The following is a 27,435-nucleotide window of genomic DNA, read 5'->3' on the forward strand; positions in this document are numbered from 1 at the left end:
GGGGTCTGTCCCCTCTGGCACATCGAGGCCAGCACCATCCTCGTCCCCTCGGGGCTGTGCATCATCTCCGGGTGTTTCAGGTCCACGAGAGGCTGGAGCTGGAGATCGAGAGGATGAAGCAGATCCACCAGAAGGAGCTGGAGGACAAGGACGAGGAGCTGGAGGACATGCAGAAGTCCTGCCAGAAGAGGGTAGGTCCTCACTGGGTGGGTTTGGTGCTGGGTGCTCCCCAAAGCTCCCCATGTCCCCAGGAGCCTTTCCAGGGGTCCACGTTCTCAGGGAAATGCCGGGGTGCTGCTTTCCCACCATCACCCTGGCATGAGCCCCAGTCACAGCCTGGGGGTGCAGATCAGGCTGTGGGTCAGGGGTGAGCCCCTGCCACGCTGCAGGGGCTGTTGGGGACAGTGTGTGAGAGCCACACGTGATGCAGCACATGGACCCGCTGCTCCCAGTAGCACCAGACTCAACCCTAGGCTTTCATGTTTGGGGATGATTTGCAGAAAATAGCCTTTCCTCAAGGCCATGAGGTCAGTGGGTGCAAACACGAATTCCAGAGCTGCAGGGGCGTGTCTGGGTGTGCTTCAGACAGCCCATCCTGTCCCCAGTGTCCTGCAAGTCCCTGGAGTGCTTCCTCTCTTCTGCATTGGCACTGCCGGGGTAGGAGGTGCTCCAGGGGACATGGCCCATTCCTGGTCCCCCGTGCTGGCTGCAGAGACCTTGGTGCACTCCCTCTCCTGGGGATTGCCAAATCCCCACCGTGGCAGTGGCTCTGCCCTGCTGGCACCTTGCGGGGTGGCCGGGCACTGAGCGTGGCGGGGTTTCTCCCACACAGCTCCGGCAGCTGGAGATGCAGCTGGAGCAGGAGCACGAGCAGAAGCAGATGGTGCTGCACGAGAAGCAGGACCTGGAAGGGCTCATTGGCACCTTGTGTGAGCAGGTAAGGGGGCAGTGCCCTCCCAGGGGCTGCTTCGTGGGCCGTGCCCTGCCCTAAAAACAGGAGTGGGGATAAACAAGAGCAGCCAGAGCAGCTGGTGCACGCGGTGCTCTGTCCCTCCTCTCTCCCAGATGCCACCCAGCCACAGCAGGCACTGGGATCTGGAGGTGTTGGGACTGCAGGGATCCACACAGGAGCTGCATGGTCCCACTAAGGACCCGCAGAGGGGAATTGTTCCCTTTTGTACGGGAGAATTAATCCAAGCAGGGGAAGGTGTCTGCTTTCCCCTGGTGTTTCATGAGATTCAAACTAGCACTGGAGTGCATCCAACTGCCTCGAAAAGCAGTTTATCCAATCCTGCTCGTTGCAGAGGAATTATATCCTGAGCACATTTGGTGAACAAATCCTTTTTCCCTCTCTGATGAGTCTGTGGCAGCAACTGAAAAAAAGCACACCGAGTTCTGCTCCCGTTCAGTCAGCAGGTGAGAGGCTGGACTCAGCCTCCTTGGGCATCCCTTGGCGTCACCTGGAGGCCATCCCAGAGCTCTGGTGACTGAGAGAGGTCCCTCCTGGCCCTTTGCCCGGGGCTGAGGATGGCACCGGCTCAGTGTCACCGTCTCGGTGGTGCTGCACCCCAGGACTCCCCAGAGCTCAGCCCGGAGGATCTGTCACATGTCCCCCTGCCTCCTGCCCACCCTCACGCTGCCTTGTCCCAGTGCCACTCACCCTGGCACAGAAACCAAGCCCTGTGTCCTCTGGCTGTTGGCACAAACTGGATTTCACCGTTTCACCAGCCCTGGCAGTGCTGTGAGTTCATCAAACGGGATGAATCTGGGATCTTTGCAGCACCGGAAAGGGGGGAATATTTCAAGCAGACACAAAATGGTCTGATGAGGCTTATCCAACACAGCCCTCCTGCTCCTGGCTTAGAAAATGTTTGGGGAACTGTCACAATAAATAATGCTGTATCAAAGCAGGGGATTATCACAACAGTCCAACATGTCCTGCTTGTTTGGTGAAGGGGAGCTGAGATGGGTGAGGAGGCAGCAGGAGCTGGGGGGGCTCAGGAGGAAAGGCCCCTTCTCCCTCCAGGACAGTCCCCAGGTGTTGTCCTGGCAGCCCCCAGCCCCACAAGGGCAGTCCTGCTGTAAGGGAAGGGGAGATGGGGCCATGCAGCTGGGATTGCTGTGAGACACAACCACAGCTTGGCAGCAGCTATTAAATCAAATCCTGGCTTTGTCACTTAAAAATCCTGGCCTGCGGTGGTGGGAGGGGGCAGCTGGCTCCAGCCATGGCACCAAATTTATCCCCTGTGGTGGTGGCCAGAGCCTGAGCAACAGGAAAATGATGGGAGCAGTGTCCAGGATCCAGCTGGAGGGATGGCAGGGGAACAGCAGCGGTGGTGCTGCAAACACCCTCTGGCTTGCAGAGGACAGTTCATTAAAAAATGGGAAGAAAACAGCCAACCCAGGAAACTAATTAAGGAAATGGAGATGCCAATGATTTCTTGTTCCAGCAAATTCCAGCCAGCTCTAAACCAGGCTACAAGGTCAAATCCACACAGTTGATTTCAGCCAGTGAACGGAAAATAGGAGAAGGAATGGGTTTGAAACGAGAGCCGTGGAAAACAACCTAAATGGAAAATGTTCTTACACCTCAGTTATGCTGAAATCAAGCACTGAAACCATGTCCCTGTTTATTTGGTGGCTTTCTAATTCCTTTATCCCTGTAACCATGGTTGCTCTCTCCCTCTCTCTGTGGGGGGAACACAGAGGGTGGGTTTTTTAAGGTGCTCCTTGTGGCTGTGTGGCCAGGCTGTCCCTCTGGCCACAGGAGGTGGCCACTGGGGAGGATGTGACTCGTGGACACCAGGAGTGGGCAAATGTTTTCAGAGGAACAGCTCTTTGGTGGGGAAAAATACGGAACACCCTGGAGGTGTTCGAGGAACACCGTGGCACTCAGTGCTTTGGTGTAGTTGACCAAAATATCCCTAAACTGAGTGGGGAACGCCTTGGGGTGGGGCAGAAAAGCCTGATGGAGGTTCCGGGGGGCAGCAGGGCTCAAACACCGCCTGTCCCCTCCCCAGATCGGCCACCGCGACTTCGACGTGGAGAAGCGGCTGCGGCGGGACCTGCGGAGGACCCGCGCCCTCCTGGCCGATGTTCAGCTGCTGCTGGCGGCCCCAGCAGAGCCCGGAGGCAGCGCCCAGGAGCTGGAGCAGCTGCGCAAACAGGTAGGGAGGGACTGCGGGGAGCGGGGGAGCTGCGGGGAACGTGCCCAGCTCCCCCGGTTTGACTGAGCGCTGACGCGCCGCGAGAGTCTCCTTGGAAAAGGAGCGCTTCCCTGTAATTAAGCCAACGCTGGTGAAGTGTTTTTCCCTTTTTTCCCTGTTAATTACCTTCTGTTTGGCGCGTTTCTGTGCGTCTCCTACGGCCGGGCTGGGGCGGCGTTGCCATAGGGATGCTGGAAGCGGGAGAGGGGTGGGGGGGATTTGCCGTGGTTTGCGCTCAGCGGTGTTGAGTGACCTGGGCAGCGGCTCCAGCTCTGTGCCAGCTCTGTGCCACCACACTCGGGACAGCCCCGACCCCAAGGGTGAGCTCCTAGTCCTGTGGGATGCCCTGCCGTGGGACAGGGGCATCACGGGGCTGTCCATCCCCTTGTGGGCCGTGTATTGCCAAGTGCCAAGCAGGGGGTCAGCTAAAGCTGCTGGCCCTCTGAAACCACTCAGGAATGGATCTGTTCTGCACATTTCCCCTGGAAACGAACGAATCTGGAGGCGCGAGCAATTCCAGCAACATCCAGATATAATTGGGAGGGTCGTTGTGCATAAATAACAGCTGTGAGCAGCAGCTGCTCCCACCTGTGCTGAGGGAGAAGGGGAAGGTGAGCTGGGCCTGATGGAGCTAGAGGTGTGTCCGTGCCCTTACCAGGATGTCCAGGGCAGGAGATGGCCATGGCTGGGACAGGCCACAGTGGGAATGGCCATTTTTTGCACTCCTGTGTTGTTCAATATTATTAACCCAGTGCTGTAGTGCTGCGCTTCATTAATCCCTCAATGTTTCCCAAATCCCACTTTGGGGCTGGAGAGGTTGCACTGCCCCTGTTTTTTTCCCAGTCCCTGGTGGGAGGGGAAATGTGGCAGGGCCCTGCCCTCAGGTCCCTTCCATGTGTTGATCTGAGGGACCTACATCGATGCTGAGATGCTTCCTCTGCCCATCCCGTGCCCATCCCTTCATGCCCAGCCCCATTTCTGGGGAATAATGCCCAGTTCACTTGGGGAACAGAGCTGGGGAAGTAAATCTTTACTCCAGAGAGTAAAATCATGGAGAGAGCAGCTGAGGGATCTGGGGGGGCTCAGCCTGGAGAAAAGGAGGCTCAGGGGGGACCTTGTGGCTCTGTACAAATCCCTGACAGGAGGGGACAGCCTGGAGGGTCGGGCTCTGCTACCAGGGAACAGGGACAGGAGGAGAGGAAACTGCATCAAAGTGTGCCAGGGGAGGGTCAGGTTGGAAATCAAGAGGAATTTCCTCATGGAAAGGATGGTCAGGGACTGGAAGGGGCTGCCCAGGGAGGTTTGGATTCCCCATCCCTGGAGGTGTCCAAGGAATTCCTGGACGTGGCACTCAGTGCTCTGGGCTGGTGACAAGGTGGGGATCAGGCACAGGCTGGATGTGATGACCTTGGAAGTCTTTCCCAACCTTTATGGCTCTGGGATTCTGGGATTCTTGCTCCCTGCACACCGCAGTCCTCACAGCAAGGCAGGAGGTCGCTCTCTGTCCCTGTGGTTCCATTCAGTCCATCCCTGGCTCCCTCACTCCATGGCCTGTGCTCGCCTCCCTTGTGTTTGAAGAAAAGCAAACAGCCTGGATTTTGGGAATGTGGAATTTTTGCTGTGCCACCAACACTGAGACTCTGCGTGTGTTTAAAATGCCACATGATTATTCTGCCCTTTAAACTGAAACAATTTCTAATGGCATTCATGACGACTTTCTCAAAAGCCAATGCATCCTACCACCAGCCCACGGACCTGCACGAGAAGAAAAACTTTGCTAAAATGCTACATTTCCGTTAATCAAAATCCATATGGCTGGAAGTGCAGCATTGTTTCTTAATAAGGCTGAGGCATCCATTTTATGCAGGTATTTAACAGATGGTGTTCACAGCAAACTAATGTTGTTCCACACTTCATACATTATGCATTTTTGGGGGGAATTTCAATTTATTCTTCCCAAGTGGGAAAATTCCATTACACGAAGTGAATTGGAAGCTGATGTTTAATGAGGGGTCCTGGAGATGCTTTTCTGTCTGATGGAACTGTCAGGGGTTTGGTGGGAATTGTGGCAGGGAAGAGGCCAGTCCATGATTGTGGATGCAGCTGTTCCTGGAGCAGCTGGACAAGTGGGAAAGGCCATAAAACCAGGAGCTGATCTGAGTGGCATCTTCAACTCATCCCAGCAAAGCACAGAGACATTTTTACAGCTGATGGAAGAAAGTTCTTCCTTCTCTAATGAGAGGTCTCAATCTCCCCAGACAGTGGAAGGAAGTGAGCTGAGGATTGCTCCAGTTATAGTATTCCATTATTCCCCCCACCTTTTTTTTTTTTTTTTTTTTTTTTTTTTTTTTTTTTTTTGAGGGAGAGAGATAAAAAAGAAAGTAAAAAAAAAAAAAATTCTCAAACTCTCGCCATGGAGTGCAGCTTTTCCCGTTGCTCCCTGGAATTCCACAGGGAAACCAGGAGCAGGCACAGGAAATGAGCAGTGAGCAGAGGGGTTTATTTTTCTTATTCGTAGAGAAAAGAAAGAAACCCCAACGAGCAGGGGAAGGAACTGGATGTTCAGGTACAGCCTACGACAGCTCCTCCGCCCAGGCAAGGGGGGAGTTTTCGGGATGACGCTGCAGCTTCCAGATGTTTGCAGCCCATTGAAGATCGTTGTGATCTTAATGGCTGAGCTGTAAAACCCGAGAGCAAATTAGCGTTTATAAATGGGATCTTCCACGTGTATTTGCAAATGCAATTTACGCCACGTGAAAAGCCCATTTGCAAACCCCCGAATCATGAATTGCTCTAATCAGGAATTACATGCAATTCACATAATTTTGCAAATTAATGATCCCAGCTCCACCCCGCCGAGGAAGAGGGAGGATGTGCCATCGAGGCGCTGGCTGCTGGACTCACCAGGACACTCAGTGGTGTTGGGATCTGTCCTGGGAGGTGCCAAGGAAGCTTTGCTTGCCCTGTAAACCAGGACCAGACAAGTGAGGAGCAGCACGGGTTTAAAAGGTGGAGATTCTGTGTGCTTCAGCAGGGAAAAACGCTCCGTGGAAGTGGAAATAAACGTGGCTGTGTGGCACGGGGACAAGCACCACCAGCATGTGGTTTCTGCTCCTTTAATGATGATCCTGTGCAACTTTTCCCAGTTGGAAGAGAGCGAAGCCAAGTGTGCAGAGGCCCAGAGATGCCAGCAGACAGCAGCCCTGGAGCTGGAGAACCTGCACACGGAGCTGGAGACCCTCAGCAGAAGCAAGACCCTGGTGCGTTCCTGGAGCTGTTCCAGGGCAGGGCAGGTGGGAGGGCACAGTCCCACCTCGGGGGGGTTGGCAGCAATCAGCAGCGGCTCTGATAAATCAGCCACTTCCAGAGTGTTTAATAAATCACCTCGCAGTGTTAATTACTCCGTGGAGGATATTTACAAAATGTCCCAGCGTATTTACTAAGTCTCCAAGGATATTCCTCACTAAATCACCGGGACTGTTTGGAAACAACAGCCGCCGGGTGGTTTAATGGGTGGACAAAATCCCTGCAAGGGAGCAGCATCCCATGGTCCTGCTCTGCCTCTCTGATGGGCTGGAGGCTGCTGGCAGCACATCCCAGAGGGGATTTGGTGGGGTCCATGAACCTGTGGTGCTGTGGATCCTCCTGCAGGTGGACGAGCAGCTGTTCCAGCTGCAGCACGAGAGAGCCGACCTGCTGAAACGCGTCGATGAGGACCAGGAAGACCTGAACGAGCTCATGGAAAAGCACAAGGCTCTGATCGCCCAGGTAGGAGCTGGGGCAGCGTCTCCAGCCCTGCGAGGGCTCTCAGAAAGCCCTGCAGGCTGGCACAGAGCAGGTGGTGGCCCCTGGGGGTGCACAGAGGGGTGAGGACCCCAGGACAGAGATGCTGCGAGGAGGAAGGGAAGGCTCACAGCACCAGCTCCTCTCACCTGCAATTTTTATCTTCTTTTCAATAGGTGTTTTGCCTTTAGTTTCAACAACTGGGGAATCCTACAGCTGTCCCTCTGCATTGCTTTTATTCTTTTACCATTTTCTCCTGCAGAGGTTAAAAAGTGCTGCCAGACAGCCCTGGGGCTTTCAGAGCCATATCCAAACTATGTCAGGCTCTCCCAAAGGATTGTCCTGGGAGCTGAGAGACCCCAAAACTCCCATGGGAGAGGGGCAGGCTGGCCAGGCTGACAATTCACAGTGTGGTGCCCCTTGCAGAGGTGATAGGGATCCAGGTGTCTGGAACCAGGACAACCTGGTTTCTGTCTCAATCCACAAATACTTGTTTCAAAATTAGGGAAGCTGCAGTGAGTTGGGAGAATGAAGCTCCATCAGGGCACTCCAGGAGCAGCTCACTGTCCCAGTGGCAGGAGGTTCAGGCAGGAACCAGCCCTCTGCTTTGATCCCTGCTGCTCCCACTCCAAATTTTCTCTTTCTGCAGTCGGCCACAGACATCGCTCAGATCCGGGAGCTGCAGACGCAGGTGGAGGATGTGAAGAAAGAAAAGCAGAGCCTGCAGGAGAAGGTAATTCCTGCAGGAGAAGGTAATTCCTGCCCAGCCTGTGGCATCCCTGCTGAGGAGTGGGACCTCTTTAGGCAGGAGAAATCTTTTCCTGGCAGAGTTCTTGGGATTCACAGCCTGGCTTCTCTCTCCTCCCCTGCTGAACGGCCCTGGCTGGCATGGGCTGACCCCGGGGCTGCCCTGGGGTGGGCACCAGCAGGGGCTGCACCCCCTCGCCTCTGTGGCTGTGCCAACCCTCCTGGAGTGAGGGATTTAATTTTAAACACATGAGTAATCCCATTAAGTTAAGTGCTTTACTGGAGCGTGGCTAAGCTGCCCAGGAATCAGAAGCAGGACTCGCTCCCTCCGAGGCGGAGCGGGTGGTGCTTTGGAGATAGGCTGGATAAAAGGAGACAAATTCCCACAGTTTTAGGTCAAATTCAAAATCTGAACCCAAGCTGTACCGGGATCACTAAAAGGGCAGTTTCCTTTGGAGATCTCAGTGTAAGAGCTGAGGAAACAGCTTGGTCCAGGCAGCTTTCCACAAAGACTGTGAATTTTTACGCCTGCTGTCCTGAAAGAGTCTGTGAGAAGAGAAAAGCAAAGGAGCCCCAGACACGTGTCCCTGGCCAGCAGGTTCTCCATTCAAAGCCACACATGTTCTGAGTGCCTTTAACAGCAGGGAATTCTTTGGCAAGGGAGGGCAACGCTTGGCCTCATCACCTCAGGGGCCAGGAGAGACCCCTGGTGCATGTGAGGGGCTGGGGAGGGGATCAGCAGAGGGGGTCACCAGGAGGGGTCCAGCAGAGGGGTCCAGCAGAGGGGGTCAGCAGAGGGGTCCAGCAGAAGGGCTGGGGGATGCTGACCCAGCCCCTGCTCTCCCAGCTGCAGGCAGCTCAGGCCAGGGTGGCACAGCTGGAGCAGTGCCCGGCCGAGCGCTCCATCGTCAGCCGGCAGGAAGCTCGGATCCGGGACCTGGAGAGCCAGCTGGACTTCCAGGCCGTGCAGATGAAGCGCTTCGAGGTACCCCCTCCTCACCTGTGCTGGTGCCAGGCAGGCCTGGCAGTGCCACCGCCTCACCTGTGGGGACAGGAGCACCTGGGAAGGGCTGGGAGGGACAGGTGGGGGCTGGGGCAGCCCAGGTGGCTCGTGGCACTGCTGTTCTCTCTGTGTGGGGGTTTCTGGCAGCCAGCAGAGGCTTGGTGCTCACAGGGAGCTTCCCAACACCTCACCTTCCCCTCACACCCCAGGTGCTGGTGCTGCGCCTGCGGGACAGCATCATCCAGATGGGAGAGGAGCTGGAGAAGGCGGCCGAGTCGGAGGCACGGGAGAGGGAGAACACCAAGTACTACCAGAGGAGGATGGAGGAGATGAAGGCTGACATGGACGAGCTGGTGCAGAGGGAGCTGGAGTCCAGCCGCCGGCGCATGGAGCTGGTGAGGGGGTGCTTCTTCCGGGGTTTGGGTGGTCCCATGGCCACAGGGGTTTGCTGCAGCTGGAGGTGACCCCTCATAACCCCTGGGCTGGTCTGAGGGCCCCAGAAAAGTCATTTTTGTGTGGTCCTTTTGTGTCAAAAGTAATTTTTGTGTGCTTTGGGTCCTGGGCTGCTCCTCTGGGAGGGGCAGGGAATTGCTTTGCATCTCTCTGCAGCCCCAAACCATTGAACCAAAGCTGTCCTTGGGGACCCTCATGTTCCCTTTCCCCATGGCTGGCCTGGGAGCCTGGACAGTCACTCTGCTCCCTGTTTTTTTTTTGTGGGAAGGAGGTGGCTTTGCCTGCCCTGCTCATAGCAATGCAGTTCACGTGTGGATGTGGCACTTGGGGACATGGTTTAGTGCTGGACTTGGCAGTGCTGGGGTAACAGTTGGACTGGATGATCTTGGAGGTATTTCCATCCTAGATGAATCTGTGATTCCAGGTTAGGTCATTCCTGCAGCTCCTCATGCTGGTTCTCCTCATGCCAGGCAGAACCACGGTGGGTGGGAAATGCCCTGGCCCTGCAGCAGCCCCTGAGTGCTGAGTGCTGGCCACAGGCTGGGTGTGCCAGGCTCAGCCCAAGCACCAGATCCTCCTGGAGCTCCTGGCTTTGCCAAACCACCCCCATGGCTGCAGCTCCAGTGCCAACCAGCAGCTAAACCCACTCTGAGCGAGCAGAGCCCCAGCTGGCTTTGGAGAGCAGCAAAAATAGATTCACCTTCACTTTCCAGCCCTTTCCCAGAGTCTCTTTTCATGTTTCTTCCAGTAATCCAAGGGAAAGCCTCGCTCCCGGGTGGTAATTGAAAGACATTGCACTTCTGCTGGCAGCAGGGCTGAATTAGGAGCAGTTATTTTATCAATAATCTTTTAGTTAGCAATCAAGGAGATCTCAAGATTTATTCTGCCCCGAGGCTGCCAGCCTTCCCGAGGGGAATGGTGAGAATGATTCCCAATCCTCTGCCTGCAGCAGGGTCAGGCTTTGCCCTTGCTCGGCCAGGCTGAGCCCTGCCTGCTCTGGCTGCCAGAGCAGCCTCCGCTGGGCATGGAATCTCTCAGATGCTCTGCAGAGCCATGAGAGGTGGAGTGAGAGGCTCTGCCGAGGTGCCATGGGCATTCTGGGCTCCCTGATCCCTGTGGGACTGGGGAACTGAGGCTGTGTGTGCTGTGACATTGGGTGTTTGTTGCAGCTCTGCTGGAAGGGCAGTGTTTGGAACGTGGATGCTGTTGGGATAGGGGTGGGTTCTTTTTGCTGTATTTTTGGGGTTGTGCCTGTATTTTTAGAACCTTTCTGAATGTTTCGTATGGGGATGTGAGCGATGGGTGAAGGAAGGTACAGGAACCTCTTTGCGCTCTTGTGTTCTCCCAGATAAAGCGTGCAAAGAGGTCTGGAAGGGATTTTTGAGGCACCTCCCTCAAATAAGACCCCTGTAAACAGTGGAGCTTGTAAAGCAAGACTGAGGGCTCTGGGTTTATCCAGGCACTCAGATATTTGGGGTCATCTGGCATCTGCAGGAGAAAGGAGCAGGTGGGCTCCCCCAGACACACCTCCCCATCCCAGCTTTCCCATGGTGATTGCTCCATGGGAACTGGCTCCAGGGACTGCTGTGACATTCCTGGGAGCAGAGGCATCCCCCAGACTGTGTGTCCTCTTAAGAGCACTTGAATTAAACATGGGGCAGAGCTGTGATCGAGGAGCCCAGCCCAGCTTGTCGGGAGCCTGGTGGGGAGCATCAATAGTTAATAGAAAGCCACTTATGGCTCTGCTCCTGCTAAATCCCCCATCAATTATAAATCCAGCCTGAATTATTCACTTGACATTACTTAAGTCATGCTCTGCTCCTAACAATTTTTTAAAAAACTTATTTAAATACACGGTGGGGAGGTTGTGGACTTACCACACATGGTCGAGGTCTAAAGGGGGGTGTTGAAGGGACAAATTTCTGGCAGAGACTGGGTTAAAAATCCTGTCTTGTTTTAGAGCTGCCTGCCTGTATATATATATATATATATATAGATAGATAGATAGATTGCATATATATACAATATACAAAATAGAAGGTATTTTGTTCTCACACCTCGTATTTATCCGTGCCACCATCCCCAGCCAGGCTTAGGGCATCTATTCCATCCTTCCTTCTTTTCCCACCCAGTTGGGAGGCAGCCTGGTGCCATTCAGCAGGGAACATCCAGTGAGGAGCAGGGATGAGAGCTGGCTGCCAGGCAGACGGCTCTGCCTTATGAATTTTGTAAGAAGGATGGGTTTTGAACACTTTCCAAGCATGTTTGGTAATGATGGGGGTAGGACTTGGCCCTGCTGGACTCTTTGCTCTGGCTGCACATCCTGGGTTTCCTCCCTGGAGCTGGAGCTCCTCTTCCAATAAAATCTGGATCCCAGCCTGCAGCAGCTCCTCGTTTCTCACCTGCTGTGTTGACACCCAGAGCTTGACAGGCCAGCCCCAGCCCCCTGGTGTCCTCAGACCGTAGCAGAGTCATGGTGAGGAGGGAGGGATGGATTTCCAGCTTGGGGAGCTTAAACCCAAGCCCGGCTCTCTGTGTTCATCGTGTGTACACAAACACTCGTGCTTGTCCCCTGCATGTGTCCCCTGGTGAGGCTGCAGTGCAGGGAAGGAGGGAACAGGGGCTGGCAAGGGTGGAGAAGGGCCTGGGAAGGGTGGAGAAGGGCTGGGGGCAGGTGTTTAATGCTGTTGAGCCAGGGACAGGCAAAATGACTTGCACAATTTCAGAAGGCAAAATGAGTGTTTGTTTAAAAACACTTCTCTCTTTTATAGAGAACCTTGTGAACATTAATTCCATTGGTCTTAAAGTAAAAACATTTTACCTGATTGGTACACTGGACTTAGGTCAGTGTGGTAGAACATATCTATAAACAATATGAACGGAAAGCAAGATAATAGATTGTTTACATTTCTCCCAGACGTTTTCCCAGGCTTAGCCTGGCAGAAATCTTTCTCTTTTTCTCTCTGACTGAACTGAGAATATCCACAGGTGTGGAGCAGGGATGTGGGACAACGAGTGGCTGTCTGGGACAAGGCAGAGTCTGGGATTTCCCTGCTGAGGCTGCTCTTAGGGAAGGATGGTGCTGGCTGTGCTGCTGCTGACTGCACAGCTTGGATTTCGTGGCAGAATTCAAGCATCTGGGTGAGGGCCCTGGGATGAAAGCTCGGAATGGTCTCCAGCCATGGGAGTCTCTTCTCCTGGAGAGCCAGGTGCCTTCTTGATGCAATGCCTGGGGAAAAACAGAGGCCGACCCAGTTGGGATGAAGCCCTGTGGAACGCGGATGAGAAATCAAAACCCCACAATTCCAATAAAGATTTGAAGGGACGGTATGTTTATTACAGCGCTGGGCGCATGTGGGGATCATTCCCCTTCAGAGGACATGGGCACCCCTGAGGACTCCTGATCCTGTTTTATTACCCCTTACTAATTTACATATGCATAGAATTTCACAATAGGTTCATGCATATTCATTCTGCTGATTTTGCGTTACACTTACAGCTAGTTACACTTGTAGCCAGTTTTTTGTCAGGAAGTACAGAGAGAACTCCTGGGTTACCCTGCCCTGTCTGTTTCAAGGTTCGAGGAGTCTTTCTTATCTCTTATCTCTTCAGCTTGGAAATTTGCATTATTTCTCCTCAGCTGGGGCAGTTTTGCTAGTGCTGCAGTTACCAGACTTACCAGCATATTTTACTTAACGCTAGCAAGCTCAAAGTGGCACATCTTTCCTAAATCCAAATGGATTTCTACCCTGTTAAATTTTCACTCTGTCTCACCTGGCTGGTCGAGGCACAATCCAGGGACTTTCTGGGTCTCCTCCTGCCCCTCTGTACCCAGCACAGCTCCACTGACCCCCGCACTGAGCACACCAGGGGGGCTGGTGGGTGCTATCCTAAAATCAGCTTTCTTTAACGAAGCTGTGAAACTCATCAGCACAATAATTAACTGATTTTACAGAAAACTGAAGTACAGGTGTGAAGATACTTTTCACAAGTTGGTTTTTTTTTTTTTTTCATTTTTATTTTTGTGAAAGCCTCAGTGTAAATAGTGTAAATAACCTTTTATTTTTCTGGTTCTTTTGCTGGCGGATCTTTGCGAGCTGGCCCAACTATGGCCTCGTTGTGTAACACAACAGAGCTGGAACTCCAGGATTAGGGGTTTTTGCTTGTTTGCAGACTTTAAAGGGTTTTTTATTTTGCTGTGGTTTTTTTTTTTTTGGTTGGTTTTTTTTGTGTGTGGGGGTTTTTTTGGTTTTTTTTTTTTTTTTGTTTTTTTTTTTTTTTTTTTTTTTTTTGGTGTGGTTTTTGGGGATTTTTTGGTTTTTTTTGGGATTTTTATGGGGTTTTTTGGGCTTTATTGTTTTTTTTTTTGTGGTTTTTTTTTTTGTTTGGTTTTTTTGTGTTTTTTTTTTTTGTTTTTTGTTTGGTTTTTTTTTGTTTGTTTTTTTTTTTTTTTTTTTTTTTTTTTTTTTTTTTGTTTTTGTTTTTTTTGGTTGTTTTTTTTTTTTTTTTGACGCTTCCAGTGAACTTGAGAAGCGAAGTGGGAGCTGTTCCTGCCTTCAGCCGGGGATGCCACGCTCCCACCCAGGCAAACGCTCCGCTCCCAGCAGGGTCCCAGCAAACCCTCTGATGTCTCCGCAGCTCTTGTCCCCATCCCCGCCTGCTCCCGGGTCTTTCCAGCCGCTCTTCCCTTGGAGAGCGAATGTCTTTGAGGAAGTGTAAGGACAATTATCATCAAAGGCAGCAGATCCTTAGAGGTGAGGGCGGGTGATGGAGGAGCCAGGAGTGAAAGCTCGGCTGCGAATGCGCTAATTAAGGCTGCTGTGATTCTGCTTTGCCATTAAAAGAGTAAATTCCTCAGGAATCCATCAGCTGCTCAAACACCAATTACACGGGGCTCACCCCATCTCACTCCAGCCTTCAACTGCGCAAATTTTGTCACTTCAAACTTTCCAAGAACCCCGCGAGTTAACGGCTTAATTAAAAATAATAATGATGGATGAATTCCGCAGGTGCACGCTAAGTTATTAGAAGAAAAGCGATCCAAGTTGGACTAATTAGATTACACTTGACTTGAGGTGGATGGGAGTGAGCAAAGGTGGTGTTGTCACAGCAGAACCACAAACAAAAATACGAGGTGGTGACAAGGACGTGGTGCTGGCCTGGGAATCCTTTGGAGTCCCACGGCTCATTTTGTTTATCTCCTTTTAACTTCCCTTCAAATAATTCTGAGGCAAAATTAGTTGGGGAAAAAAAAGCCTCTAAAGGAAAAGACGGTTTAGAAATCCCCTTCCATGAGGGATGTGCAGAGTCTTTTCAGGAGTCCAGCTGAGAGCAGCTCCCTGTGGGTTTGACGAGTGCCAGGCATCACTGAGTGAGCTCCTGTCCCCTTGTCTTGGGGAAACCTTTAATCCAGGCTCCCTGTCAGCAGGAATCAACCTCAGCCTTCTAAAATCATGGTTTCTGATCCACCAGCAGAGCCAGTCCTTTGCTCTGGGGCAATATCTCCCCCAGTGTGAATGGGAGAATCTGGTTTGGAAATGTATTCAGAACCGGGCAGAAAGTATATTTTATTTATTGGTGATAAAATATACATAAGCCAGGGGCTCTGAGCTGGTCAGGCTGGTCCTGCTGTGCATGTCTGACTGGTTTGGTGGAAGCAGCCAGAGATGCTGGTGCCAAAAGGGGTTTAAGAGCAGAGGATGCTCCTTTTAGCCCCTTAGGTCCATGGTGCAGATTGCCCAATAATATGAGTTTCCCCTTTATTTCTCCCCTTTTTCTGCTCAGAGGAAACAAAAAGCCAGCTCCGCCCAGTGTGAGGGTGTCAGTTCTCAGCCCAGGAACTGTGTGAAAAGAGAAAAGTTCTTGGATTTACATTTAGATAGAAACAATGTGTGTCAAAGGTGTCCAGCATCTCCCGGGGTGCCAGGGGCCTGGTGCTGGGATGGGCCTTGTCAGTTTGTGTTATGCAGACAGTATTTTTCCCTCTGAAATGGAATCATTTTGGCAAAATTATTCCTTTCCTTGAGACAATTGTAGGGTATGGAGAAAAACATGAGGTGTCTCCGTGGATGAGATCTGGGACAGCTGGGACGTGGGGTTGAGCAGTGTCAGCTCTATTTTCTGGCTCACATTCAAATCATCCCTCGGGTGACCTGAGGGTCACCCACAGTCCCCAGTGTCACCCCAGTGCCCTGCAGGTCCCCCTCCCGGGGCCACCAGCATGGGTGCCACAAAATGTGGGTGCCAGGGATGTCCTGGGGGTGGCGGGTGGAGCCCCAGCTCAGCAGCAGCACCTGGGGTGGTCCCTTTCCTCTCAACATTGCCAGGGTTGTGCAGAAGGTAGCGAGGTCAGGGGGAACCCCACCAGCCAGGGGGACCCCTCCAGCCCCCAGGACATTCTGTTTGCTGCTTCCACAGCCATCCCAGGGGATTTCTCTGTCCATGGCCAGAGGAAGTGGGTTTGGGGTGCTGGTAGGGGGATACTGTTCCGTGCCTCCCTGCCCATCCCTGTTAACAAGGGCAGAACAGAGGAGTGGGATTAAATGCAGCCACTGAACTATATTTAATTTGTGCCATAGCCTGCAGAGGAGGAGCTGGGTCAATAGAGGCTCTTATCAGCCTATGGAAGGGCTCAGCTCTTTATCAGGCAGCAGTTCCACTCCCTGCTCCTGCAGTCCCAAATACTGAACTCAGGCACTGGGCACCTGGAGCTTGGGACTCTTTTCTCCTCTCAGGGTTAGTGTTTCACCGTGTTGCCTGTTGTGAGCCTCTGAGGTCCTCGATGAAACACTTCCCTTGATGAAACAGCTCCTTCCCACCTTCTGCCCGAGCCAGGAGGGAAGTGGAGGGCTTGGAAACACCAAGTGTCAGAAAACTTCTCCCCAGCATGGCGGTTTTCCCCAATGCCAGTGAGTTCCCGGGAGCCGCTGTGACCCAAACGGGGCTGTTTCTTTTCATGTTTTGATGGACTGAGATGCTCTTCCCCCGGGGCCCGTGTGCCTGGTGATTCCAGGCCTTCCATTATTTACTGTGACAGTGTGCCAGCTCCGGTGCCGTGGCCTGTCACAAGGCATCCCTCACCTTGTCACCGCTGCCGTGGCGATTTCACAGCTGGCAGCTTCAATCACTGTGGGTCTGCTGCTCCCTCCTCTGTGCCCTGTGATGGTTAGGAGCAGCAGGAAGGGTTCCTTCCCAGCTGGAAGGACTTGGAATGTGATGAGCAGGGGTGCAGGGCCAGGCTGGTGCCTTGGTGTGCGAGGTGGGCGATGTTGGTCCATGGAGCCGTGTGGGTCGTGTCAGATTCTGAATCCTGGAATGATTTGGGTTGCAGGGACCTCAAAACTCATCCTGTCCCACCCCTGCCACGAGTAGGGACACCTTCCACTATCCCAGGTTGCTCCAAGCTCCATCCAGCCTGGTCTGGGACACTTCCAGGGATGGAGCAGCCCCAGTTTCTCTGGGCACCCTGTGCCAGGGCCTCACCACCCCCACAGGGAAGGATTTCTTCCCAATATCCCACCTATCCCTGTCCTCTGGCAGTGGGCAGTCATTCCCCGTGTCCTGTCACTCCATGCCCTTATCCAAAATTCCTCTCCAGCTCTCTTGGAGCCTCTTTAAGGACTGGAAGGTGCTGGAAGATGCAGTTTATGTTCACAGGCCCCACAGGGCACGGTGCAGCTAACCAGCCCCGACAGGCACTGGGAGCGCTGGGGTGGGGGTGGGATGGTTTCGCAGTCACCCCACTCGCAGCTCAGGCGCAGACCCTCACCTGGTGTCCCCTGTGCAGGAGCAGCAGCTGGCAGAGCTGGCGGAGGTGAGGCAGGTGCTGCAGGCTGACCTGGGCACCTCCATCCGCCGCATCGCAGACCTGCAGGTGGCCCTGGAGGGGCTGCGTGACAGCGACGACAGCGATGACAGGTGAGGAACAGGCTGGGGGGAGCTGGGGGGCTCAGCTCTCTGTGCTGGGGAAGGGGCAGCGCTGGGCAATGCCAGGGTCCTTTCATGTCCTCATCCTCACGTGTTCGCGCTGCGCGGATGAGCAACAAACTTTGTGTTAATGGAAGGTTTCATGGAAAGTGTCACCCATGAAATCATGCTGGGTGGCCCAGCTTAAAGTGAGCAAAAAGGGTGGGAACAGCCCCATTTGTACAGCAGGTCCCTGGCAGCAGTTTGTTGTTGCCCCAGTGCTGGGTTCATTGAGTGAAAATCCTGCTTTGATCATCCCCAGGAGCTGGAGGAGCCAGTGCAGCTGGGTGATTGGGTAGAGGGTTTTAGTAGGAAAAAAATGAGGAAAGAATTCCAGTGCATTTTTCAGGTGTTATTTCTAAAGCCCTCCAATTTTCCCCTCTGCCACACAGCTAAAGGGGCTCCATGACAAATGGAGACAAAACAGAGAAATGAGTTTAAAAGGGAAAAAAAAAAAAAAAAGAAAAAGCTGAGGTGTGCTTGTCACCACTTGCTCTTGCTCTGTGTGCTGATTAAACCAGGGAAGGGTGAGATAGAAACCGTGAGCTTAGACACTGCTTCCAAAAAAAAAGAGAGTGATTTCCAATGCAGCCGATGCATCAGTGGAGGTGAGAAGTGCTTCCCGGCAAGAACGGCAGCTGCTGCCGGCAGGAGCAGCCCCGAGCATCGCTCCCCGCTCTGCTCCCTCCTTTTGCCCCGGGCTCCTGTTTGCAGCCCGGCCTGACCCGTGCGGGGAGCAGGGAGGAGTCTCCAGCCCCACTCCCTGTGGCTGTTTTGGGAATGTTCCTGGCTCAGCCCAGCCCCTGCCCCAGCCACACTGGCCACACCGGCTCTGCTGCGGTTGGGCTGGGAAGTTTTGCACCTCGTGGTGGGTTTGGGGTTCCCAGGAGCCATCGCTGACCCTCTCCCGTGGTCCTTGCAGCGTGCGGACGGCGCGGGAGTCGCTGTGCTCCAGGAGAGACACGTGAGTGATGCCAGGAGGTGATGCTGCCAAAGGACAGAGCCTGTGCCTGCTTCTGCCACAGCTCATGGGGCACCAGCTGCTGCACTGAGGGGTTATGAACCCTGCAGTGTCTGCTGCAGCTGCACGGGCAGGGCTCACCCCCGCATCCAGATGTGCTGGTGTTGTGTGCCCCGTGCCCATCGACCCACTCCCGTTCCCTGGGAGGTCTGGCTCTTATCCCAAGGGATGCTTCCACTCCTCTGGGCTGTTCTTTGAAAGATGAAGATGATCTGTGTCTTTGAAGGAAAACTGGGATCCTAAAGGATTTCATCCACTACACCTGGTCTGGGGGCTCCTGGTGGGTGGGCTGGGGTAGCTCCGGCTCTAGGGGAGCCCAGGGGGGCACAGGGCCCAGTGGGGTACCCAGGGTGGCAGCAGCTCTGTCACTGCAGTTCCAGCCCTGGGGAAGTCCCGGGGTGTGTAGGGCTCTGTGGGGTGCCTGGGCTCACACTGGCTCTGTCACTGCAGCTCCAGCCCCAGGCAGTGCAGGGTTTTCCTGCCCAAGGTCTACAGGGCACTTGCAAAAGCTTGAGGAAATAATGACTGGCAGCAACAATGGTACAAGGACCAGGCTGCCTGGAAAGGTTTCTTTTCCCTGTGCTGGTGCCACAAACCAGCCCGAGCAGAGCCCACCAGCTGGAGCTGCTGTGGTGGAGGTGTGAAGACCGCCCACGCTGTGCCCAGAGTGAGCCACAACCCCTCCTGCCTGCACCTGCAGAGCTGACAGGTCTCTCCTGTCCCCTCAGGGATGCCTGCTCCACTGTTGGCTCCGTGCTCAGCCTGGAGCCCGCGGAGAGCGTCAAGTCCTGGCCGAGCTCCTCCTCAGGCTGGACGTCCCTGGCGGGTGCCAGCGTGGCCGGGAGCGTTTCAGCACCGTCCATCGGCGGCCGCAGCACCCAGAGCCTCAGGTAAGGGACCCCAACCCATCCTGGGTGTGCTGGGGGGTGCTGAGATGTGGGGGCTTCCTCTGGGCTCTCTTGGGACGTGCAGAACGGAGCTCAGAGGGACCTGTGGTGTTTAAGGTCAAAGCATCAAATCAAGGGAGGCAGTCACTGCCACGCCAGGATCAGTGAAACACCAGATGAAAGTCACTACATCAAAAACATGCTTCAAGCAGGAAAATATCCCTTGATGTATTCTCTGGAGATAATTTAAAGAGGCAATGCAGCCTATTTGAGGATTTGTATGCCATGTGCTCGCTGCTGAGGGAGAGGAATGCGTTTTTGCTATTCTAATATCAAATATGTTAATTTTTGATGGTGATGCTGACGGGATGGGCGAAAGTTGGAGAGGGGTCCAAGCACCTGCACAGCCCAAATGTCCCTGCTTTGCTCTGTGGGTGCCCAGGTGCCCGTCCTGAATTAATGCCCATCAGAGGGACCACCCAGTCCAGAGAAAAACCCCATTTCTGCATCACAGAGAAATTTGTGTTTCATGTGTGAAACAATCGCATGGCTTGAGTTTGGAAAAGCTCTGCAAATCAGGGTCTGGGGCTGCATTGTGGAGGGAGGTGGTGAGGATGGAGGAGGGTGTCAGATCCCCTTGGAGGTTTGTGAGGGCAGAGATGGAGCAGGGATGGAGTCCTGGGGCAGGGAGCAGAGTGGGCTCCAGAGAGCATCCTCCCCCTGTAGGGAAGGTGGAAAAGGTGCCAACCATCCAAACTCAGGGTGGGCAGGGCTGGCAGTGCCCCTGCTTGCAGTCCCTGTGATCTGGGGCCTCCCCACCCCGCTGCTTCCCCAGGGGTGGTGTCTCAGGACATGCATCACTACTTTTAGAGTTTTTCTCCCCATAACCAGGGCGGGTGCCAGGCTGAGGCTGGGCACAGCTCACTGCGGCTCCCTCCTGCTCCCTGCAGGTGTGTAGGTAGATGCTCCAAGGTGACAGGATTTGTCAGGGCTGTGGAGCACAGTTTCACTGCAGACATTAGTATTAATCTCCCTGCTCTGATTCTGGAGAGCTCCGTCCCCACGGCCCCCACCTGCCTTGTACAGGAGAATCACTGTTGTCAGAACTGATGTTCTGAAGAGCAGTTCCCCTGCAGGAAACACCCTGGCTGAGCTGGAGCACTTTGGGGAGGTACAAGGCAGAGTTTAAGAGCAGTCAGGCAGGGCAGAGACCTGTGGGGAGATCACAGAATCCTGGAATGGTTTGGGTTAGAAGGGACCTTAAAAATCATCTCATTCCAACTCCCTGCCATGGACCAGAGGTGAGTGGGAGCCCTGAGAGCGGTGGGCTGAGCTCACTGGGACCCTGCACAATAAATAAGGCCCTTCCTAAGTGCTGTTGAGGAGACTTTGGTCCAAATGACCCAACTGTGATAATTATTGAATGACAGAAAAACAGGCATTGTGGCTAATATCTTATTTCTGAGCTGAAACAGCTTGGGTTTATAGTAGAAGATAAGCAGGTTTTTAGATTCGACATTGGGAGGAATTTCCTCATGGAAAGGGTGGTCAGGCCTTGGAAGGGGCTGCCCAGGGAGGTTTGGAATGCCCATCCCTAAGGAAGGTGGCACTCGGTGCTCTGGGCTGGGTGACAAGGTGGGGATTGGTCACAGGTTGGACTCAGTGGTCCTGGATTCCTTTCCAACCTCAGTGATTCTGGAATTTTGGGGTTTGCTGGGCTGCCTGTGGCCCTTGTGAAAAACGAATTGTCCTGAGCCCTGGCCACTGTGTGACCACCACCCTCTGTCCTGGGGCTTGGGAAGGGGCAAATTGCAAGTGCTGGTGTGGGAGCTGTGTTTGGCTGCAGCTCATCTAAGATGGAAATAGAGCGAGGAGGGGATGAAATGCAAACAAACAGGAGACGAGACTGGAGGTAATAAAAATGAGATCAGGGAAACGAGCTCTTCCTTATTAAGATTCCTTTGTTTTACACAAGCTCCCAGTAATGAAAAACGAGTCCTGCTCGTGTTGGCTGCTCAGCACCACATCTGGGGTGTTTGCTGAGCAAACAGCTGCCAAGAGCCAGAGGAGAGCGAGGAGCTCTTATCACCCCTGTGCTTACAGGAGGGAGAGCTTTGATTAATGTTTCCTTTAATTCTCTGCTATTTAAATGCCTGTACAATACGCTGGCCAGCAGAGCTAAGCCTCCATAAATATGACACAGCGCAGGGTTGGAATAAATATGTTTTTATTTTTTAAGGAGAAGCCAATTTGAAAGTTTATGTATTTACTGTGCCCCTTTCCAGGGAGGTCAGGGTTATGCTGTGATGGGAGGTTATCCAGAGGTGCAGCCAGGGAGCGGATCCACAGCACAGGATCTGCCTCTCCATCCTGCATCCCGCAGGACTGGGGCATCCACAGCCCTGGCATCACCCCAGGATCACCCTGACAGCAATTCCCCTCCCCCCTTGGTTCACAAAACCAAGAGCCCTGGTCCCGAGGCTGCTGGGGATCCGACACGTTTATTTTTAACCACGGTTGTGTCAGAAGCAAATCATTACGTGGGAAATTGGGAGCTCTTGTGTAGATGCTGGTGTGACAAGAAAATCCTCTTCTGACAGAAATGAGGCAAATTTCTCTTCCCTCCCTGCAATGGAGCTGTCTTGGCTTTGTTTATGAGCTCCCAGGAAAAGCATCCCAGCCACACTTTTAGGCCCTGGTCATGTGTTGCAAAGCATGTGTGGATTTTATTGTATAAATGATTTCAACTGGTATAATTGTAATCATGCTAATTGCTATGTAATCTTCACTAATTATTGTTGTATGTCATTTGATTTGGTGTGAATGGCAGATTGCAGAGCTCTGTTGGCTTCCAGGTGCCTCCCGGGCATCTTTTGCTGGGAAAATCATCTTCCCTGAGGATGATGCAGGAGCAGGGCTCTGCTCAGGGCTGGAGGGGCTTATGGTCCTGCCTCCTGTGGCATCACCTTCCTTTGGGGCTGCCTGTGACTTCCTGGGCTCATTTTGAGCCCTGGGAATTAGCCAGGGATTTATGGGTGGGCAGAGGATGCCGCAGGATGGGGCGTGACCGTCTCGCTCTTGTGTCCTGCCTTGTGAGGAAGATGAGGATGATGAGCCATGGTTTTGGAGGGGATTTTGGTAGGCATAAGGGAACAGTTAAAGAAACAAATCATGGAACGGTTGGAATGGGAAGGAGCCTTCAAAATCATCCAGTCCCACCCCTGCCATGGGCAGGGACCCCTTCCACTATCCCAGGTTGCTCTGAGCTCTGTCCAACCTGGTCTTGGACAATTCCAGGGGTGGGGCAGCCACAGCTCCTCTGGGCAGCCTGTGCCAGGGCCTCACCACCTTCCCAGGGAAGAATTTCTTCCCAATATCCCATCCAACCCTGCCTCTGACAGTTTAATGGGTGCAGAAAATAGGAATTGTTGGGAGCGATGAGGATGGATGGGGCAGTCTTGGCCTTTGGCTGGAAACCAGGGCATGGAGAGTGTGAGGTTCCTGCTTGGACTCTGGGGCTGTGTGGCCCTTGCCAGCCTTGCAAGCTGGAACAATCCCACCCTTGCTACTTTCACTCCATTTCAGACTCTGAAGATTTTCAGAAAAGCAGTACCTGTCCGTCATGTTGAACAGGACAATAAAAACAGCGTGTTCAGTCCTTGTTCACAGCCCATTAGTGGTTCTCACATCTCCACTCACTTTTATCTCGGCCTTAAAACCCAAATAAAAACCCTGATGTTGGTGTTTAATTTATGAAAGCCATTCATGCAGCACACAGGTTACAATATTATTTGGAAACGTGCAGAATGAATGGAGCAATTTCTGTACAAAACCTCACCAAAGGATTACACCAGCCATTTAAGTAAGATGCAATTTAGGATCCTAAAACCCAGCACTATTGAAATGTCTCAAACTATTAATCAGCTGCGGTGCTTCGGCAGCGTCAGCACGGGACGGCCCTGAAGGGTGCAGTGATTCAGGGGAGATGAAATCTCTGGTTAATTCCTTTTGTCTTGAATAATCAAATGATTTCGGCTGGTTAAACGAGCAGGGAAAGGTGGCGGGTACCAGTTCAGGGTGGCACCTCTGTGCCCTGGGCTGTGCCAGCGGGCGCCAGGAAGCTGGGGCTGCTCCATTGCCCCTTCCCTTCTGCAATCACGCATTTCCCAGCTCTGGAGTTTGTCTTCAGCCCATCTCGGCATGTAAATGATTTCACGGGTCAGCAGAGCCTGGTCCGAGCATCCCAGGATTATCCACTCCCACCCCATTCCCATGGCAACAGCGGCATTCCCAGGGCAGGAAGCTTCATTACGGCCACGAACAACTCGAGCGCCGCTCCCTCGCAGAGATGCGTTTGTTGTTTGGGTCCTGCTGCTTTGCTCTGCCCTGTTCCCTCTTTTCCCCTCCTCCTTTCTTTCCCAGATTCACATCCCAGTAAGGCCAGATCTCGGTTCCCTTGGCTGAGCAGTGATGGGGTACCTGGGAGTGGGGACACTGCCAGCAAGCAAATGCAGGTGCTTGGAGGGGGTCATAAAGTGTCCCATCAGGGGCTTAGTGACACCAGTGACCCCAAGCCCGCTGGTGACTGCAGTCCCCCATCTCTGTGACAGGGATGGCCTGGCTGGGGTTACTGGTGTGGATCCCCAGGCTGAGCAGAGGTGGATCCCACGTGGTTCCTGCACCAGCCCTTGTTTGGGACGTGGTCCTGTCTGGCCATCCCCCCTCGCTGTGCAGGAACACCAGATTCAGGTGTTGCAGGGCTCCTGTTTGAGCAGCAGCCTGGGTGAGACATGCCCAGCAATAACATTGAGATGTGTCGGGAGTGCGCTGCGAGCTGGTTTCATAAAATTTTAGTGAATAATCTTTGGCTTTGACAGAAATAAAATAAATCCTACATATTGCTGTAATCTGTCAAGAAAAAAGGATATTTGGAGGTAAGTGCTGGCTTGGCAGAGCTGAAGCTGGTCACACCACACTCTCTACACCAGGAATTATCCGGGCTGGCTGACCTGGGCTTATTTAAGATAAAATCCTTGGGCATTGCCCAACTGCTGGATGTAGCAGTGAATTTATCCCGAGACTCCCATGGCAATGCCAGCTTTTCACTGCTCAGCCTTGTCCTTGCTGGACGACATCCCGGTCACTGGGAATCCCAGAGTCTGAACTAACACCGGTTTCTGTTGTTCAGGGTGAGCAGAGACACCAAGGTGAGCCAGCCTCTCTCCTCCCGGAGCGCTGCGGATCCGGGGAGGACAGCGAGTCCCCTGCTGGGAGCCAGAAGACGGGAATATGGAAAACCTCAGGCAGAAGAAGAGGAGGTGGAGAGCCCAAAGAAGCCCGTGGATAGGATAGGAGAGACATCCCCATCGGTGCTGCGGCGGGGCGGCTCCCCGGCTGCGGACGGGAGGTTCCCTAGCGCGGTGTCCCCGCCGGTGCCCAGCAGGAGGAGGCTCTCGGTGGCATCGGGGCCGGTCTCGGTGGCCTCGGGGCCGGTGCCCAGCTCTGCCGCCCTCTCCGAGTACGTGGAGGAGCTGCGGCGGCAGCGGGGAGCGGAGCGGGAGCCGGGGCTGCCGGCGCTGGGGGACACCTCTCCCCTGCCCATTTACCGCACCACCGGCTCCGCGGCCCTGCGGCGCTCCAGGGCTGTCCCAGCGGCCGAGGAGCCCCCGGGCAGGCTGGACGGGGATCAGGCAGGGGAAGGGGAGGGAGCAGGTGCCAGCCTCACCCGCTCCTCCAGCCTGCGGAGCATGGCCTCGGAGCCGGCCGAGCCCCCGCGTTCCCCAGCGCTGAAAAAGGCATCGAAATTCGGCTCCTACGACTCCCTCCTGCCGGCCCTCGACGGCTCCGGCCGCCGGCCGAGCTCCCCGGCTGCCGGGATGGAGGTGCCGCGGCTGAGCTCCTGGAGGAGCTGCCTGGAGCCGTCGCTGGAGGATGTGGAGCTGGGCAAGGAGCCGGAGGGATTGCTGAGCTCCCTGTCCGGCGATGGGCTGGGTGAGGGGAAGGGGAGCGACCCCTTCAGCTGGCGAATACCCACCCTCAACTACGAGAGGAGAACCAAGGTTGACTTCGATGATTTCCTGCCGGCCATCCGCAAGTCCCGCTCCACCAGCAGCCTGGCCAGACCCCGCAGGGACAGGAGGGACGGCCAGCGGCCCCTCACTGTGCGCTTCGAGGACGAGGCCATCGCGGGCAGTCTGGAGTCCTCTGAGACCAAGAGCACGGCCAAGTGCAGCCGGGAAGAGCCCGGGGACCTCTCTGACTCCTCCTCATCCTGTGGCTCCCAGCGGTCCTCCCGGAGCGCCGACAGCATCAAGCGCCGGCCGCAGCCCCCGAGAGCGGCCGGGGAGGGCTCCAGCGGCAGAGCCGGCAGCCAGGGCAGCGGGATGAGCCGCCGAGCCGAGGCCGAGGGGAAGGAGGACGATGTCAGCAGCATCATGAAGAAGTACCTGGGCAAAGACTAAGGTAACTGTGCTAGCCACCGATGGCACGGGCTCAGAGCTGTGGGGGCACGTTTGGGGTGCTGGCACTGAGCCTTGGTGCCTGTGCTGATGCCGGGGAGTGTGTGGGGAGAGGATATCTCAGGAGAGCAGGAGTCCCCATGCTCCTCCTGGCGTGTCAGAGCATCCCAGGGATGCCAGGGTGTCCCTCGGGGTGTGTGGCACTGGTTCCTCCTTGCCTTTGTACTTTCAGAGCTACAATGGGGACACTGCTGGTGCCAGGGACAGCCCCAGAGCCCTCCACAGCACCAGCTCGGAATTCACTGGGGTTTCCCAAAACCATGCTGGGATGGGAGCTGAGCTCCATCCCTCAGCTCCCACCCCAGCACCCGGCAGACTCATCTCCCCAAGTGCTCCCTCCTCAGGGGCCCAAGTTTCTTGTGGTGATTAGAAATCAGCTGAGGCTCAATGCTGGATGTTCCCTCTCTGGAGGATGGGGCTCCCACCTTGCCCAGACATCCTTCCCCCAGTCCTCAACAGCCTCTGACACCCACTTGCATGCCATGTCTGGATTGCAACTGACACTTGGAAAATTAGGATTTATTGCTGCAATCCAGGTTTGAAAGCGGAGTCCCTAATGAATGCGTCGCAACTGTAATTAAGCGTTTAAAATAGATTAGAAAAACATTTTGTAAAACCATTGCCTTTAGAGTAACTTATTGGATGTCAAGCTGTGACCAAATTGACTAAGCCAACACACGAAGGGAGTGCGTGTTAATAAAACATTTCTTTCCAGGAAGCAAATTTGCATAATGCAACGTCCCACTTTCTGCAGGATTCGTTTCCATCGAGCACAGCACTTGCCCCGACCCGCAGTGACGAGGAGCCACGTTGGGCACACAGCTTCCCTGCTCCTGGCAGAACCACCTCACGTGAGCAGAGACTGCAAATGGCTCCGCAAAACTCATGGGATGGTTCTACAAACTTTTTTTGGTCTTGGTTTCCTCATGCTCCTGCCCCGTTTCCCAGCGCCGCAGCTTTGCTCAGGGCCAGCCGCGGGGACAAGGACTTTCCTGTTCTCCTGCAGTTGTTTGACTTGGGAGTTGGTGCTTAAATTAAAACCCAGCGGCTGCCACAGATGCTGAGGATGTGCCATGGACTGGGAAAGCCACTCTGAGAGGAGCTGGAGGGACACCAAACCCCTCCTTTGTAACCCAGAGCTGCAGCCCAGGTGTCTCATCCCACGTTGCACTGCTCAAAATTCAGCTGATCTTCCAGGATGCTCTTGGGTCTCAGTGTGACACCCAGCAACAGCAGAGCTCTGAAGCTTTTATAATTCCACAGGTATTTGATGGATCCATCTGTGCTTCCATGGCTCCAGCCTGTGGGGGACACCTGGGCACATCCCAGTGGCTTGCAAGGCACATGGGCAATGGAGGGGTCTATTTAATGTCTGCTTGGTTTTTACACAATAAAATATTTGCTTCTTTGACACACAGGTCCCTTCTTGTTATTCCTTTCCCCACGGTGGGAGCAGGTCTGTGGAAGTTGTGCAGTGCAGAGCTGAGCACCTCCTTCCACAAAAACCTCTTTTCTCAGCCTCACCCTTCTTTCCTAGAAGAGATCCAAACTTATTCCTTGATCAGAGATTTCGGGCAAAAGGATACAGGTCCATGCACAAATCTCTCCTCTCCGTCAGGGATTTCCAAGTCATTTCCTTGGCTACGAAATTTCCACCAATTTGCACATTCTCCCGGGACCCCCTGGGACAGCCACGGGGCAATGGCAGCTTGAAAGGCCAATTGGGCACTGTTCAGCATTTTGTTTTGCCTGTTGTATTCTTCACCTTCACTTCTCATTTAAAGCAAAGCCTTGCAGCAAGCAGCTTTTTCCTTGTCAGCGATGGATGGGGAGCCTGGGGATGAGGGCTCAC

General features: G+C 54.0%; 1 protein-coding gene across 1 annotated transcript in view; it reads left to right on the plus strand.

Annotated features, from left to right (window-relative positions):
* The window catches only part of MYO18B (myosin XVIIIB), a 54,451-nt gene extending 27,399 nt beyond the window's left edge, over positions 1-27,052 (plus strand). The window contains exons 31-43 of the mRNA XM_053959761.1: positions 81-191; positions 833-937; positions 3,021-3,167; positions 6,353-6,466; positions 6,858-6,974; positions 7,639-7,722; positions 8,584-8,721; positions 8,949-9,134; positions 16,979-17,109; positions 18,080-18,121; positions 18,907-19,068; positions 24,254-25,527; positions 26,299-27,052. Coding sequence (XP_053815736.1) covers positions 81-191; positions 833-937; positions 3,021-3,167; positions 6,353-6,466; positions 6,858-6,974; positions 7,639-7,722; positions 8,584-8,721; positions 8,949-9,134; positions 16,979-17,109; positions 18,080-18,121; positions 18,907-19,068; positions 24,254-25,526 — 2,610 coding nt within the window. The 3' untranslated portion in view covers position 25,527; positions 26,299-27,052. The remainder of the gene's footprint in view (positions 1-80; positions 192-832; positions 938-3,020; positions 3,168-6,352; positions 6,467-6,857; positions 6,975-7,638; positions 7,723-8,583; positions 8,722-8,948; positions 9,135-16,978; positions 17,110-18,079; positions 18,122-18,906; positions 19,069-24,253; positions 25,528-26,298) is intronic.
* Positions 27,053-27,435: the final 383 nt, after the last annotated feature.

This window comes from Vidua chalybeata, chromosome 18 (genome assembly GCF_026979565.1).
Source record: "Vidua chalybeata isolate OUT-0048 chromosome 18, bVidCha1 merged haplotype, whole genome shotgun sequence".
NCBI classification, from domain to species: domain Eukaryota; kingdom Metazoa; phylum Chordata; class Aves; order Passeriformes; family Viduidae; genus Vidua; species Vidua chalybeata.